The 17536-nt window shown below is 43.5% G+C and overlaps 1 protein-coding gene across 3 annotated transcripts in view; it reads left to right on the forward strand.

Annotated features, from left to right (window-relative positions):
- Positions 1–17536, forward strand: part of tiam2a (TIAM Rac1 associated GEF 2a) — a 93412-nt gene that overhangs the window by 60593 nt on the left and 15283 nt on the right. For all 3 annotated transcript variants that reach the window (XM_078941033.1, XM_023952066.2, XM_023952067.2), the window contains exons 9-15: positions 1882–1938; positions 6832–7008; positions 7713–7817; positions 7902–7980; positions 8055–8144; positions 8232–8450; positions 11197–11291. In XM_078941033.1, coding sequence (XP_078797159.1) covers positions 1882–1938; positions 6832–7008; positions 7713–7817; positions 7902–7980; positions 8055–8144; positions 8232–8450; positions 11197–11291 — 822 coding nt within the window. The remainder of the gene's footprint in view (positions 1–1881; positions 1939–6831; positions 7009–7712; positions 7818–7901; positions 7981–8054; positions 8145–8231; positions 8451–11196; positions 11292–17536) is intronic.

Consider the following 17536-nt stretch of genomic DNA (forward strand, 5'->3'; position numbering starts at 1 on the left):
GCACTTATTTTTTAACCGGCATGGGAAGCTCGCATTCCATCTGTTTTCCTGTAAGTCGGAGCTCCAACCTGTCATCAGCATAAATTCACAGGAGCCTCTCTCCATGCAGGTGCAGACACGGGTTGTAGGCGAGAAGATGGCTGGGCACGCTGCTCTGAATCCCAGCTTCATGGTCTTTAGAGAAAACAAGGCAAACACTCATTTCTTGGACCATTGATTATCAACTCAGGCACCTTAAAGAGAGCTTTTCGCAGTTTTGATCTGCACAAATCCAAAATAGCCACCCAAAAACAGAGCTGATTCCAAAGTGCTGCCTGTCCCACCCTTTCCAGCCGTCATCCATATATTTATTTTTTTTGGGATCATGCTCATCTCAATTTAGATATGAGAAGAACGTGTGCTGTTATTTCTCAGGAACGTCAGCCTAATGAGGCGCCATAACAATTTGCTGCGCAGAAGGCCAAGGTGGCCCTGCAGCACACGCATGAATTATTAAAAGTCGTGTGTGGTAGATGGCATTCTCCACTCTCTCCACAGCCACCAGCAGATGGTTGGTGTAAAGATGCTAAATAATAAACAGCCTCCCTTTAGTTTTAGTTTTTTTTATAGAATTCTCTTCTCTTAGTAGCTTTTCTTTTGCTGTTTTCTGTGTCTTTGACTTTACTTTGGGGCTAATAAGGCTGTTTAGGGCTTCTAAGTGCTTGGAGGTTTTCTAAATGATCTTCTGTCTTCGTGCAGTATTGACAAGAGTCACATCCTAGAACTCCGGTGCACTTAAACTGCCATGTTTTCAACTTATTCCAAACTGCTTCCTCGCTTCAGCTTTAACCCCCAACTGCCCCAACTCAAACACTCCACGTTTTAGCTCCCCCCCCCCCCCCCCCCCCCCCCCGCGTAATCTCCTAAGCCTCGCATTTCATCCCGCTCGCACTGCTCCTCTCATTCCCTTTTAAACCCCCCCCCCCCCCCCCCCCCCAACTCCATTCAGGGGTTTTCTCCCTCAGTCCCAGTGTGTCGGAGCATGAAACATCAGAGCGTTACCCGGCGGTCCTTCTCCCACAGTTTCCATCCTGACTCATCTATGTTGACTAAGCCTAAATCCCGTTTACCACTGCGGAGCCATGCTCCAGAGCCTTACCCCAGAGTCATGCCCCCCCCTACACACTTCTCCTCTCTTCCATCTCAACAGAGCTACAGTAGGGAGCTGTCAGTCGGCTGTGGGAAGTAGGCCAGAGTCTGGAGATTTGCGGGGGAGTCGGTAAAGCTTTCTAAAATTAGACAATTTACAGCAACGCAGCACTGTTTACAGCCACTTTATAAATGGCCTCTAGCTGAGGAGGTCACACCAGCCGTCTTACTACCATAACAGGAGATAGAGAGCCTTTTTGGTTGCTTTTGGGGATTGTTTTTATGAGCGGTTTCGTCATTATACCAAATGTAAATAATGGAAACCAGCTTGCTAATGGCGGAGTAGGAATAGCCTGTGATGGTGCTCTGTAAAAATACCGTTCCCATCAGGCTGAGTGTCCTGTAAAATGACCAAACGGTGAAATACTTCAGCACCAAAGTGTAGTTTTAAGCGTGGAGGAGAGGGACGGATTCATCCTCTCCAGTGGTCTACAGTGGGGACCGTCTCCCTCTTTCATCTCTGTAACACTTTTTGCTCCCCCTCTGCAACACACAGGCGGCACATTTCCATCTTCAAAGGCTCACGTTTGGAAGCTGCTCGCGCCACAAGTAGTTTTTAATTAACTACCTCGCCGCTAGTAGCCCTCTCTGTGCTGTTTAATGTTGTGTTGCTGCAGCAACGTTGTGAGTCAGTCACTGTTGTCCGCTCCCCCACCACGTCTCCGCTCCTCACTGTCTGCCGTTCGATTTCAGATCTTTGAGAGCGACGCCGGCGGTCAGACGTACGGCCTGCCCCCCCGAAGCTCCGAGGTGAGTCAGAGAACTGGTCATGGTTTGTGGATCTTTGATGTCTCTTCAGCCGTTCAGCAGCGCAGTGAAAGCATGAAACGGCGGAAACGGGCTCCCGTTCCTCTGACCTCTGCCGACTCTCAGGGCTTTGGCAATGTGCTGCGTAAGGATATTTTTACACATGGTACAGTGTGCGTCTGTGGGGGGGATTAAGGAGCATTTGTGCGTCTGCCGGAGTTCTTGTTCAGGATCAAAGCAAGGCTTCTCTTCATGTTGATCTGCAGGTGCCTAAAAGATAAGCAGCATTTCTCCATCCTGGCAAACAGGAATCCAGACGTGCCACAAACCATTTTATGGAGGATATTTAAAGTCTATTGCAGACCTACTTAATGATTTACCAGAATCCTTTCAGCAGCCAAACATCTACAGCATTGATTGGTTAAACATCTGCAAGATGAACAAGGAAAATAAAAGTTTACGCCTCAAATCATTCAGTAAATCAGATTATTTAATTTTAAGGTTTGGGATTTTATTTAGGAAAGTTTAGGATGGCAAACCTGTCCTACCCTGACATTTAAGCATCCCCCCCCCCCCCCCCCCCCCGTTTCTTTACCTAAAAGTCCAGCTTTTACCTGATTGGTCACCAAATTACCACTGTTGCTGCTTGTCCTCAGTACGAGGCCCTGCAAATGAGCCATTAGATGGGCATTATGCAAAGATTATTCATGCTGGTGATGATAATTAAGAAGGAAGCCAAGGCTACCGATGAGACATTTCAAGGGTGCTTTCATATGTAGATTATCTGAGATTTTTCTTTTTCAAAAAACATTTCTATTTTCCCCTTAAATCTTTAAAACACAGTTATGGAAGAGAAAACCCCAGCTGAAAGCTCTGACCCTCTTGATAAGAAAATTAGACACCTTTGTTCGTTTATTGATCTAAAGCAATCCTTGATTTATAAATGTATTTTCCAGATTCTAGTACTATGGAAAAGCTGTTTTTCTTAGCTTGTTATTTTTTTGCCTGTAATTAGAAACATCTCATCTTTAAGGACAGTAAAATGTTGTGTGGACACAAACAATATGGAAAAACACCAGGAATCATCTAAAAGAAAAAAACAAAACAAAGGTCCTATTATGCAAAGAAATGATGTTAAAATGTACTTTTTGCCAGTTTGCATGGCTTTTAGTAGTTTAGTTTCTGTTTTTTATGCAGCACAACCACCTCTACTTAATGTGTAGATAATTCTAAACTAGCATTTCTCAGAATCTCAGATGTAGTGGCGCTACGTCATAGTGGAGGTTTGTCTTTAACATTGTCTATATGAAGAACATTTGACATGGTTGTCGTCGTTTTTTTAGCATTTTAATTCAAAATGTTGTGATTTGTCTTCAAAAGATGCATCAATTGAGCTGCTTTTAGAAGCTTTTGTGGAGTAAAATGAATTTTCACTAAACAGCTTTTAATTTATTGGAGCACATAGAGGATCAATATTACCAAATGAACGTGGAATGTCTGGAACCCAAAGTGATTTGGTAGCAGTGTATGCTGATGTACTTGCAGTTGCTTTTAAAATAAAAAATGTTAATTTTTGATGGGATTCAGTTGACCTCAGAAAGGGAGACGGGGTCAATTCTGAATGAATTAGAACTCTGATAGTTGAGTAAAATGTGCCGTTAAAAGAATGGATTAGTGATTTAAGGATCATAATTTATCCAGATGCTGTGATTCATGATGGGAGTCTGTGGTCAAACCGGTCTGTTTTAGGATCTGGAGCAGGAAGTGGTTTGAAGAAGCAATAATGCTTTTCATCTGGCCTGTTCTTATTCACATCTGGCCTCCTTTTTGCTTCTTACGCCAAGAAATCTTAATCCTCAACGTGTCACCATGAATGTGAAAATGGGAGAGAGCTCATCGAGGGGATCCATCACGATTTAGAGATGATTAAGATCTGTCAGTGGAAGAAAACAGCATTGATTTTTCTCTGCACGCACTGCTTTTCCTTTTTTTAACACCGTCCCCGGGACTTTGTTCCTGTTATGCTACGTGGCTCTGTGGCGCATCAATGTTCCAGAGAGGAAGTCATCTTTTCTTTCATGGATGACAGTTTTCTGCTGATTCCTGTTTACCTGATTTAAAAACGTATTGGGTTGAATCTTTTTTTTTGTGTTTTCAGTTTATAAAAATTTATTGGAGCCTAAACTTGGAATTGACAGTCTGGTGTGACTATAAGTGGAATTCACAAAATTCAATATTTTGTGCCGCAAAATCAACCTTTTTTTGGCGTGTTGTTGGATTGGGCGGAGCTAACTCCGGTCATGGTGCCCCTCCCACTCTAGGCTTTATGCGGATGTTCAGAATTCTGTTGGTACGTCAAAATTGACCAGTTTGTATTAACTGGTCATACATATGTTTAAAACTACATCAAAGTAAGTTTTTCTACTCAAATCCTGAGTCCACACATTCCTCCTACTGTAATAAATATGACCATGAGTTTGAACTGCAAGACAGCAATTGATACTTACATTTTTTGTAATTTTTTTATTTATAATTTTGGGTTATAAAATGCTGCTTTGTATTGGACCAGCAGCATTCGTGACGCACCTTTTTTTTCAGTGTTTCCACCTACTTTTTTTTTTTTAGCTGCAACTCACAAGCAAACCTAGAGGGTTTTTTTTGTCCGCTGTCGTGTGTGTGAGTGTGTGTGAGTGTGTGTGACAGCATGGAAAGGTGATGGGGTTGGAAACAAACTTGACTGGCGTTGGGAGGATAAATGTCATTCCCCTTTCAGAGAAATAACATGGGTATTTTTTTGTGGCATCGTCTCTCTTTATGCTTTGTCTTAAAATTCTAAATAAAGGGATAACAGAAATGATGGTCGATGCGGAGACCTGGACGGTTCGACGCAAAGCGGCGAAGTCCGTTCTTTTCTGATGACGCGCACATAGAAGGGCATCATCCTGCTTATATTATGAAAGAAATAAATGTTAATTCAAATATCTGTACTTTATTCTTGTTATTTTTAAAATTATATCGTTTTTCACAGAAAGTGGACCATTTGATACATGGAGTGAAGCGTTGTCATGGTAATGGCTACAGAACCCGTGCTGACCTCGCTCTGCTGCAGCAGCGGAGGAAAGTGGCATATGTCCTAAGTGAAACATCATTTCAGAGGGAAAGTTCATCTCTTAATGCTCGTTTTTGCCCCGATGATGAAGCAAAAGTTTCTTTCAAAGAGACAAAGTCCAAAGTTTAGATTGTTCAATTCCTCCGCTACCACCTCCTTGTATCTCATCGCCTCCTTATGTTCCCTTCTGCTGCATTTTATTCTTTAACCCTTGTGCTATCTTAGATGACCCCACCCTTACATTGACGTGTTATCCCTACCATGAGAAAGGTGGATAAAGGTGGAAAGATTTCATGTAATCCATGGACACCAGTGAAGATCACAAATCATTGAAGAAAAAAGGTTCAGCGCACTGTCTAGTGGGTCTAAATGAACCAACTCCCAACGTTAAAGTGCCTAGGATAGCACAAGGGTTACAATGATTACATTCACCATAAAGGTTAAGTAAAACGACAAAAAGATTTTCTTGCTGTTGTAATGAACAGTCGAACATGGTATGTCCATTTATGTTCTGATTTTTTTGTATTTCTGATTTCCAACTGACGTTTAAGCCAACACAACAATATAAAGCATTGGGGCTTTGTGACCAGGAACGTTTTTTAAGGTGTGCACTCTGGCTGTGGATTTTAACTTTTTAATCCACGCCCCGCAGCCACTCGGAATCAAGTATTCACCTGGACCATGGTGTAAATGGAAATATTCACGAGCTGTAAGGTCATAGAACTCGGAGACAAGGAACCGTTGGTTTGCTTTTGAGCCCGTGAATGAGTGTAGTGTTAGTCACTCAGTCTAGGAAACTTCCTACTTTTTCTCTGGTTGCCACAGCGCCCTGTTTGGTCTCATAAGCATGACCTCACATCCCTCAAGGTGCATGCGAGAGTGGGTGTTGAAGCGGCACCTTGTGTTCCCGCTTTCTGGCAGGTGAAGGGAACATTTGAGAAAGACGGGTTTGATTTTTGCCCAGACTCCTCCAGAAGCCAAGTTTATGGAATATTGAAGAAGCCGGAGGCAAAAAGAAGCATATTTCTGTTTCTAGAGATGTCAGATGCTCAGAATCACCCCTCTACTTGGGTTCCTTCACATGATTTATGTGGTTTCTAAAATGTTGCTGTCGGTCTTCAAGCGATCCATCAACAAAGTCCAGTCTCTGTAACCTCAGACACACATTTTCTCTCACACAGCTCTCCGTTTTATGATCTTTTAATGCATTAGAAACTTATTCTCTTTGAAGTCCATGTGGTCAGTACATTCAGGGTGATGGAGAATTCCCCGGTAATTGATAATTGTGGTTTTCGCCTCCCGGGGCTCCATAGTGCAGCACACTGATTACCCTCCAGAGACACAGAGTCGCAACCAAAAGCCCCAAATGGCAGCTTGGCAATGGCAACTTAATACCCTGCTAAAACCTTGCTGGTACTGCCACAAATAAGGCAACACATAATTACCCCTGGAATGATGGCATTATTTTAAAATAGAAGGTTCCTGTATGTCACTTATCTTCTCTTTGGGTCGGGGTAAAGCAAATATATGACTGCCGTAGATGTCATTTAGATGTCCAGACCTGCCATTGGCCCCTGCCAGTCCTGCGGTGTACACCGTCATTATGATGTCTATAATGTGGAGTGGCCCCCGTCTGTGTTGTCAAATGAATTTCTGAAAGGCGTATTGTATGACATCGTTGCTCTGCTGCTTGATCCACTGCCAAGCATTTAGACTAATGAAACTGTATTGATTGGTCTGCTGTCTCTGCCTCCCTCCATCGTCCCTCCTGTGTTCTCCACTTGCAGAGGCTGGATGTGCTGAGCAGGATCTACTCTATGTCGCCCCCCGAGGGAGGTGTTTGGAACGGCGCGAGCGGCGCAGCAGACACGGTGACGCGCGTCCATATGCCAGCTGGCCTGACACTCCAAGTTCCTGTCAAGGCGCCGCAGACGGTGACCGACCTTCTTCACGCAGCCTGCAAGGTTTGGCTCTGGAGGAAAAGACACGTCTCCACTGCCTTTGAGGCAGAATTACCACAAAGCAAAACGGACGCAGTGAAGCAGCTCAGATTGAGTCGTGTAACGAGAACAACTGACAACATTTCAGCGCAGAGAAGACTTTTATTTTAAGGAAAGCGAGCGCAGTTGCAGAACACAATGAAATGCTGTACAGCGTTCTATCGCTGAATACTGACTCACCTTCTGCAGTGTTGTGTTTGCTGTGTTGTGCGTCCCGATTGACTTTGTCAATCTATCTCCTCCCTGCTGTGTCTCCTGTACAGAATGAGTTCAATAAGCCACATTTACATAAATCTTTAATCGCAGGCGGAACTGTTTACATTCTATAATACTGGATTTATTTTTCAATGAAGGTTCGAACTTTGAGAATTTAAACAAGGTAGAAAAGAGTAAAAATGTTGTCATTCTGAGGAAAGCATGTAAAGTGTGTAGTGACGGGCTTTACTGCATTAAACATCTGTAATCATGTGGATTTGACCTACCGTGGGTTATTTTTAGAATAACCCCCACAATAAACGAGGGACCACTGTTTAGAAGAATGTAAGAGTGCAGTGCAAAGCTTGTGAATAATTCACATCTAAGCCGCACAACAGAATAAAAGCTGCTGCATAAAATCTATTTTATTCCTCTGAGCGTGACCATTAAGAAGCTTTTATTTTGGTAAACAGGTGAGACAGCTGGATGAAGGCTCCTACGGCCCCCAGCTGCGCAGACGGTCAGGACAGGACACACATCCTGGATGCTTGGATCCTGCAGAGCTTCTGGGAGATTTGGTGAGGACGCCAAACTTACACCTGGATGAGCAGAAGTCGTTGTTGTTTTCTCTTTATTGTGCATTGATTTGTGGGGGTCTGCAGGTCGGTGATCAGCTGGAAGTGGTCCCAACTAATGTGTTTACTCTGAACTTGAGAAGGCAGGACACCACGGCCGACTTCGGTGAGTCAATCTCACACGTCTTTGGTTTTTCGCTGCCTTTTGTGACGTTGCTGTTGTCTGACCGCTTTTTGCAGGTTTTGCTGTGACGGGGCACATAGACGGCAACAAAAACAGCAGGATTTTGGTCAGTGAAGTGTTGCCCAATGGACTAGCCTTCAGCGGAGGTGAACCCTGACATGCAAAACCCCAAAAAAGCACAAGATCCACACGTGTGTTCTTTTTTCCCCCTAAAGTACTCCATGTGCTCTCAGGTCTGCTTCCCGGCGATGAGATCTTGGTGCTGAACGGCCGCTGCGTGTCAAGTCTGGAACTCTCCTTGATCCAGACTCTGTTTGCAGAGCAAACCCTGCACCTCAGGGTGAGGCGAGATGGATCCACGCAGCCAGGCGCGGCCACTAAAAACGCCGCCGCTTCCGGCGGTCACGACCAGGAGGTTCAGAGCAAACACCACAGAGCCAAGTCCTCATCAGGTGTGTGAAGTCACAATCCTTTGAGGCGCACACCAGTACAAAACAGTCATTAGAGGCCAACGATTTTTACCAAACGGAAGTGAAGTCAAGTTGGTTTGTTTTTCCCCTGGGAGCAACAGCCAGCATGCGTTGCAACAATGCAGAAGCCACAACCCCCTTTTCCTATTCTGCTTGGTCACGTTTGGTATTTCTCATGTCTTTTTGTGATGCAATCAGGCTCATGTGAGTCCTCAAGTCATGCATGGTCAGACAGCTTCACCTCCATTAGAGTAAAAGTGACTCACACAAACAGGAACTCCACAGACCGCACTGCACCTCAACCTCAAAACAGCCAGCACACATCTGTTGGGTTTGGCACCATCACTTCCTCAGAGGATGTTCAGTCTGCAGAAATGCCTTAAAGAAGCAGCAGCACAAAAGAAATTTGAGGACGTTTAATATCCTGTTGCTGAGGAGAAGGCTGGGAGGACTGCGGAGGGCTCATTATCTCTATTAATGCATAGTGTCGTGTCAGCTTAGTTTAATATCAGTGTGGATGTGATGTGTCAAAAGGGAACACACACAGATCAGAGACCAGCTGGTTGAGGAGCTGCTTGTTTTTGTTTTTTTAAAGCTGAGCAATGAAGGTAAGAAAGATCAAGATTTATAACCTGCAAAAGCATCAGGTTTCTTTAAATAATGACAGATAAAAAACATTTTTAAGAGTTGTTGCTTTGATTACGTCACGATATGATTCATTATAGAAACTTTTCCAAACTCTTCTCATCCTTGATGTTTCTGTTGCTGATGCTCTCCTCCAAAAAACCTGCGTGACATTCTTTCCCCGTGTTCGTGCACAGAAACAAAAGAATTGGTTTCAGTGAGACGTCCAAGTGTCATCTCAATTATAGCAATTCATTAGTCTTTGCTCCAGTATAGACGTAATTGAACACAAAGGGATTAATGACTTGAAGGCCTCATTATTGCAGTTGATCAAAGTGGTTGTAGTTTTATTCTCGGTCCCTAGAGGGCGCATGATCTCAGGCAGGGGGAGGAATTTCCACTCGTTTAACTGCAGGAGACATTTTTCCTAAAAAGATGAGCCATATTAAAAGGCTTTCTTTCATTCGTCGTTATGGATGACAAATCAGACTGCAGATCTGTTGGAAGAGGATCTTCTGCGCGGGAGGTTTGTCTGTTGTTTTCTCGCAGTCTTGCTGCTACAATCAGGAGTGGCATCTTTTTAAGTCAGCCCCTATAAAGTTTGTCCTTGAAACATAAAAATAAAAGAAAAGAAATGATTATGTTGTTTGTCTTCCCCACATAGAATAATAAAGAGATCACCATCTTTAATTAGGACTGCCAAAATATGCCTTTTTTTTTTCTTCTTTTCACAGGATGACTGACTCTGGCTGCTGTTTCCAGCCTGGAGTTATATTTAGTTTCTGTGCAGGCATCTGTGCTGGTTTTAGACTGTGACTAGTCGGGCTTGTTTGTGTTGTGTGGTTGGATGAGATGAGTTTTAAGAAAAGAGAAAGAAAAGGGAAGGAAAAAAAGTCAAATTTCACCTAAAACATGGGCCTGCATCCTTTAAAGACCGACCCTGGAGAGAATTGTGTTTTGGGTGTTTTTTTTTACATATTCTTGTGGCCTTTTTTTTATTATTCTGGAGGACACATATAAAGAAAATTCAGCTCTGGGTATATCTTTTTCAAATTGTTGTGAATCAGGAACAGATAAAACAATCCATCCTGACGCATCCACTTCAGACAAATAGATCCACGAACATCTTTATTTTCCTCGTTTGAGCTGGTATCTGCTTCAAAACTCTACGGCTGGATAGCGACATATTGCCCGCCATTTTTGTTGCACTGGTAATTGTAATGTTGGGGTTTTGAAGGGCTGTAAGCGTGTAGACAAATGGGTGATTGGTGGAAACGGGGTTACTCTGTGCCGTTCTAACGACCTAGTGCCGCTCTGCAGAAACTATGTCCTAAAAAACAACAGCGTTTTTTGGATTTTGGCTAAAAACGACATAATAATAATCAAAAGACCACTGGGAACACTTTGAAAATAGATCAAAAGATGACCACAGTGGGACTTTAATGCTAAAAACGCCATTTGGGCCAGTTTCTTACTGACCAAACCCAACAAGAGCTGCAAAGTCTTCATTCTTTGAAAAAATACAATTTTTTTATAATGTTTTTGTTATACAATAAGGCTTTTTTAATATTTGGCATATTGTATTATTGTATTATAATATTCTATGTTCTATATAACCGTTTTTTATTTCTTTTACTTTAGACAGCCCTATAAACAAGTTCCTTTCAAAAATAAAATGCATCCTGTGTTAAACAACTAACCTCAGCATTTTTCTTTAAAGTCAAAGAGCCACAATGGAGGAAACAAAAGAGCTGCAAGTGGCTCCGGACCCACAAGTTGCAAACCCCTGATCTAAAAAATACAAAATTAGTTTATAAACCCACACATTACATGTTATTTAAAATAATTTCTTAGGGGGTTTTTGTGTGTTTTTTTTTTTTTTAAAGCTCTTTAGTTGCTTATTGATGGCAGAAATCTCAATTTTATCTTTAAAAAGGATTCTTTTCTTTTGTTGAAAGTACCAGCTGTCCACAAAACAAAGCTGTTTTTTTCTTTAAATGTAAAGAATGACCTGATACTCGACAGTAAATGGAGTCCTGAGCTCTGCAGTGATCCTCAGCTCTCTAATGGGCTGTGACACCTTTTTCTTTGGCTCCCTCCACAGATGTTTGTGCTGCCGCTGAGTGTGGAGAGCTTCAGTACGTAGGACTGGAGAATGGTCACTCCCACTGCGCACTCAGGCCTGTTCAGCACAGCAAGGTAGGAAGGGCGTGCAGCCGCTCTCTTTTCTTCCAGGTTTGCGTGATGTGGAGTGAGTGGCGAGTTTGTGCCCACTCGCACAGCAGCTGTGCGCCCATCGGAAACCAGGCTGCCATCAGGCTGGAAAATCACCATCATTAGGATACTCCATCACTGCCACAATGGGGCTTTGTGGCATTCTCCGTCCCAAACTAATATACATACAGGAAGCAGCAGCTAAAAGAATGGTGGGTTTTCCTGCCATCAGATTGACAGAAAAGTACAAATCTTTTTATTTACCAGGAATAAATCCCCTTTAAAGGCCATTGTAATGATTTTACTCAGAATAAAAGTCTATTTTTGTCCCGTTAGATGTCAAACGCGCTGTCAGCTGTTTTTGAAAAGTAAGCCGAATTCATTGAAGTCATTATGGCTCAGCCTGTTCCTTTGGGAATAGTGCGAGCGCTGATGTTTCGCGGCAAACGTGTGTGTTTATTGAGAGCACTAATGAGCGTGTGTGGTCACCGCAAAACGCCACGTGTAAATGATGTCGACATGGCAGCAAGCCTGAAAGCGTGTGAGAGTGTGTTCACGCATATTTACCTGCTCTGCTCATATTTCATGTCCTCCAAAGCAGTGTAATGTTGTCGTTATTGGAGTTGTGAGGACATGTTTGGCTAATTTGCGTTCTGTGTAACCCTGATGGATGAGAAGAGGATGCAAAAGAGGTGCTGCTCATTTTGATTGGGGAGAGTTTGAGGGATCAATCTAGGAACAATGTTCACAAATCTCAGTTTTTCTTAGGGCGTTTGTTGTCAGGAAATGCTGAACATGAGGGCAGACAGGAGTTTGAGGAGGAGAAACAACTCATCGGATCTTGGTAGCACCTTGGTGGTTCCTTTTTGTTTGCCCGGTGACATGAGTCAGTCCCACTGCGCTGGGATCTGCACTGCAGCACTGCTGCTAGTGCTGCTGCTGCTCAGCTCCCCGCCGTTTGTGTTTTTACAGGGGAATGAAGAGAATTTAGAGACGAGGAGGTCTGCGGATACGTGTCTGCATCGCTTGTGTCTTTTCTGTGCGCACGTGTCACACACACACACACACACACATACAGAAAAAAAGACAGAAACTCGTCTCCTCCACCAGAAAGAGTCAACCACTGTGAAGGGAATTTAAAAAAAAGATAAGATGGGTGAGATACCAGTTCTGGTAAATCACATTCTGCTGCCATGCGGAGCTGGATTTAATCACAGCACATAGCCATCAGCTTGATCTTCGGGGCGCACAGAGAGAAACGAGTCACGGAGGAGAAAATCGTCACTGCATCAGCATATAGGTGCACACGCTCGTGCACACCGTTCTCTAAAACTCAGAGGAGATGGATAAAAGTAAAGGTCAAACTGGAGCTTGGTTTTCAGCTGCATCGTTTTACCGTAGATACTTCCTTTCTGCACATCTCGGAGTGTTAAGTTGTGATTGTTCAAATTGTTTTTTTGTCATGACACTCGATCCCTGCGCCTCATACTTAATGAAACATTTGGCTGTAAAATGCCGTAGAAAGTGGTTTAACACGATGTTGTGCCTCTATTATGAGCTTAACAAATCGATTGCAGATGTCAGCTGGAGTGGTCCCGGAGAGCTCCCACGAGGCACCTCCAGCCAAATCAATTTAATATGAATGCAGGATGGAAGGATGGCTCCGGAGAAATGAATAGAACTGTGTGCTCTCAGTGGCCTCTTCCAGTTCTAAGATTGCCCAAATGAACATTGATAAAAATATTTTTTTGATAATAAAAACAATTTTTTAGTTTCTCCAATTATAATTGTCGGAAAATACAAAAAAGTGCTACCTGTGGTTTCTCATTTTCCTGTTTCATTTGGTTCCAAAGTGGCGGACTCGTTTGTAGTCTTCATAAAGCTGTCCCACTTTTTAAAAAAATGTTCCTTTGCATATGGACTCTTATTTTATTTTCATTTTCAAGGCTGTCTCTCACCATCTTCAGAGTTTTTTTTTCATTCATGCGTGGATACATCTCTTGTTTTTCCCTTGAGGACGCTGAAAATGTATTTCTAAATCATTTATAGATTAGTGCTTGGAGGCTGAAAAACAGACCTTAAAAAAAAAAAGAAACCATTTCAAGTGCTTGCATTACAGGAGTTAAATAAAGTCCTGAAGAAATGTAGCTCCTGATCTGCCTGAAGTGTTTGGTCCTGGTGCTGGAATGTCAAGAAAAGACATGCCAAGTGGAAAAACAATGATTATATTTAGGACTAGGGGAAACTTCTTAGGGCCAGCTGGGAATGGGTCTCACTAGTGGGAACAATTGAAGGGATACTGGACAGGGGAGAACCCAGGGAGCATGAGGTTCATGTTCGAGCAAGACACTAATGTCATGCAGAGGTGGACCTTCGGCCCGAGCAGGAGGGCAGAATCAATGCCCAAATCCAGGTCCAATAACCATGGCAGAGGTTATAACAAGGATCCATCTAAGGCAAATTCCAGTCTATGAATCCAAGAAACCAAAGAGAAGGAAGGGCAGAAACTTGGTCAGGGTTTAAATAGGTAGACTTGATGACAGACCAGATCATTGAGCAACAGGCTCTATTCACCCATTCACACACTGCTGCTCAACACCGGGACCAACCTCTAACCACCAGAAGCAATATGCTTTTAAACCCCAACAATATTTGTGTCATTAAAAGTTTCCAATGTGTATAATTACTTTAAAAAAATTAGTTTGATAACTATTTAGCTTAGAGAAATACATAAAACAGGATTTTTCTTTAATAAACTCAGTAATCAGCTATATATAAATGTGCCTAATGTAGCTACTAGAGTTGTGCAAAAACCCGGTGAAGACTAGACATGATGCTGTTTCAAAGAAAAGCGCAGACAGACTTATTAAGCCTCTTTGCATTTGTCCAGACATTGGAGTAAGAGCCTTTGAATGGCCTCATGATGAGTGGAGCTGTGCTGTCTGGCTGTCAGTGGGGAGAGATTTGCCTCGATTTACTCGATCTGAGCTCTGATGCTAATAAGCACCGAGTGTGAAAAGAAGTGCAAAGAAGGCCTGCGTGCATTCTGATATATTTATGCTGTTTGCCTCCTCTCATCTTCTATTTTCCTGCTCCGTCTCAGTTTTTTTTTTTTAACTTCTCACAGGATGACAGGGATCTGAGGTGTTTCAAAATGTGTGCATTTAAAGTCGGGTTCTTCCTGAGTCTGTTCTCTTATCGAGGCAACCTAGACTTCAAAAAGATATGCCTACAGATATTAGCATGAATCGTCTTCAAACATGATCTTGATTCCTTCCAGCTACTCGCATCCCCTCCCTAAACGCTGGAGCCGAGCTTGTGTGCGTTCGTCTGTTGGGTGGGAGCAGTGTGGGTTTAATTTGGAGGATGTGTGCGTGTGTGTGTCTGTGTGTTATGACTAAGCCCATCAGTCTCCATCTGGCCTTGAGCAGGCTAATAATCTGGGCTTATAGCTGGCAGCCCAGTTACTGCGAGCTCTTACACGGAGATAAATCTTCCTGGAGAACCATTGGGTCCAACGGTGACCCAAACTCGCCATGACGCCATTCTGGCTGGAATGAACACACCGGGGGCTGCCATTGCAGTCCCAACTCAAGCCCCATCTAGAGGTTATGAAGATCCCCAGCCGTGTCTCTACGTCACAACCCTGATTGGGCTCTTCACTCAGGACCAGTCACCGGCCCGCGCCTTGCTCTCCCTCTTAGCCATGTGTTGGTACTGGCCACCGGGAAGCCAAGGCGAGGAGAAGGATCTGTTTCTGGGATCTGCTCTGCTGAGCTTGGGGCGGCTCCTCAGGCACAAGCTGGCCTGCCTGGCAGAGGACATGGTGGACTGTCTGTCGTGCCACCAAGACGCCAAAGAGGACAAACGGCTGGTAATGCTACGTGTCTGTGGGTGGCTTTAGCTGCGAGAAGTGTTGATACTATTCAGGTTCATATTTAAGCAGAAGCCTTCACAGAAATGGGAGTGCAAATGAAGTAAACACACGTGGATTTGTTTCAGTTTCTTAGAAATCAAAGGTCTTTTGTTTTTTTTCTTCCTTGGGTTACTTTTGGAGCTGTGTGCTTGATGCAGAAGTCTTATTCTGTCGAAGTGGAGTTAGTTTAAAGGCTGTTTGGCTCTCTGCTTTGAAATCAGAAGACCTCAGATGTAGTCATGTGACCCACTGGTTTTTAGTGGCCCCAGTTTTTGTTTAAGCTTGAAGGTCACCATCCTTGGTCACCAAAAACGGGCAAATAGGTCTGATAGTTCTTGAAACTTGCACAGAAATTTTGTTTTGAGGCTGAGGATCAGATAATAATCAAAATCAAAAGACCTTGACTGTTTTTATGAATTGTTGAGGTCGGATAAAAGCATACTAATAATCATAATAATGGATTAGATTTATCTGCAATTTTCCAGACGCTTAAAGCGCTCCTTACAATGTGTCCATTATTCATTCACTCCTCATTCATACTCGGTGAGGCCAGTTCGCGCCTACGGTCCGGACCCTCTGACCATCACCGGCACATTCACACACCTTCACACACCAGTGGAGCCACACTGGAGGCAGGGAGGGTAAAGTGTCTTGCCCCGGGACACAACGACAGTTGACTGGGGGAAGCGGGGATCGAACCGCAGACCATCATTGGACAACATGGTCAACGTCCTGAGTCACTGCCGCCCTAAAAATGATGCTCTACTCCAAATTTGACCCCACATATAGGTGTCGTGGATATTCAAATTGGCCACAAAGGGAACAAAAGATTTTTAAATTTAGACTTTATAATTCTGTTGAGCTGACGTAACCCTTGTGCTGTCCTATGAGGTCAAGAAGACCATAGACGTGTTCTCCCTACCATGACAAAGGTGGATAAAGGTGGAAAGATTTCATGTAATCCATGGACACCAGTGAAGATCACAAATCAATGAAGAAAAAAGGTTCAGAGCACTGTCTAGTGGGGTCTAGATGACCCAACTCCCAATGTCAAAGTGCCTAGGATAGCACAAGGGTTTTAAAAAAAAAAAAACCTCAGGGTTGCCAAATCTAGGCCTTGAGGTCCACCACTCTGCTCGTTTCCAGCTCTCCCTGCCCTGCTTGCTGCTGATTAACTGACTCAGGTGTTTTCGCCTGAGTCAGGTCATAACTGTATATTGTATTTAACTGTATACTGTGTATTCATAACTGTATATGAAAACTGGACAGAGTGAGTGTCAAAAAATTAGGATTAGCAACAACATGTTTAAAATAAAAATAAAAAGGTAGCTGAACAGGAATCGTTATTCTGACGAATATAATGACTGAGTAACAGCTGTTTATTTCTCAATAGAAGTCAATGGGATTTTGGCTTCTTGGAGCCAGCGGGTACTTCCAGTTTGGAATGCAAGAGGGGGAGGGGTACCTCAGTCCAATTTCTCATGTACTGTCCATGCTTTCCACATACTCATTGACTAAACACACCTGGCTCAGGTAATCATCAGCAAGCGGTTCCAGCTTTCTAATGAGCTTCATTTCAGAAGTCAAAAAGTTTTTTACTAAAACAAAATGATTCCGTCCATTTCTTTTGGTACCATTCTAACCAGCAGTTACTCGTCAGCTGTGTCTAGAAATGTTGGCACTCGTAGAGAAGAAGCGATGAGTTTTCATCCAGTCCTTGTGATTCTACAACTCTGCTTGGCATCCAGACAGTGGTGACGGTCGCACACTTGTTTATCATCCCGTTTCCATTTAAATATCCATTATTTCTTGGCGACTTGGGGTAAGAATAGCATGAAAGTCCTGCATTCTTTTGCCTCTGTACCAGCAGACACGCAGCCGAGCGGATCTGAATAGCCTGCGGGACTCCGTAGAATAGGGCGCTTTAATCTGAAGCTGGATTCATTATTAAAACACACTCTCCTCCCAAAGTCCTTTGAGACTTAGCGGAATAATATTTGTTGAAGATGAATAATAAATGGCGTAAATGGGCTTGAGCGAAGCGCGTCGGGACCAGCCTTCCTCTCCTCTGCCTCTCTCCTCCCCTCTGCTTTGCTTGATTTATGAGTCGATGTCTTCTTTTATTGGGCTTTGAAAAGAAGATGGCATTGTGGCACCACGGCACACCAACATAGCCAATGAATCACCGGCCCGCCTATTGGCCACGGGGCCGCCGTACATTCTCCCTCGGCCTTGCAGCGCCGCGACAAGGCTGTTCCCTGTGAGGTATCGGTAAAAGCACGGCCATATTTCATCTCGTCCCCTCTAACCCTGT

The sequence above is a fragment of the Oryzias latipes genome, chromosome 22 (assembly GCF_053564925.1).
Source record: "Oryzias latipes strain Hd-rR chromosome 22, Olatipes_Hd-rR_3.1".
NCBI classification, from domain to species: Eukaryota; Metazoa; Chordata; class Actinopteri; order Beloniformes; family Adrianichthyidae; genus Oryzias; species Oryzias latipes.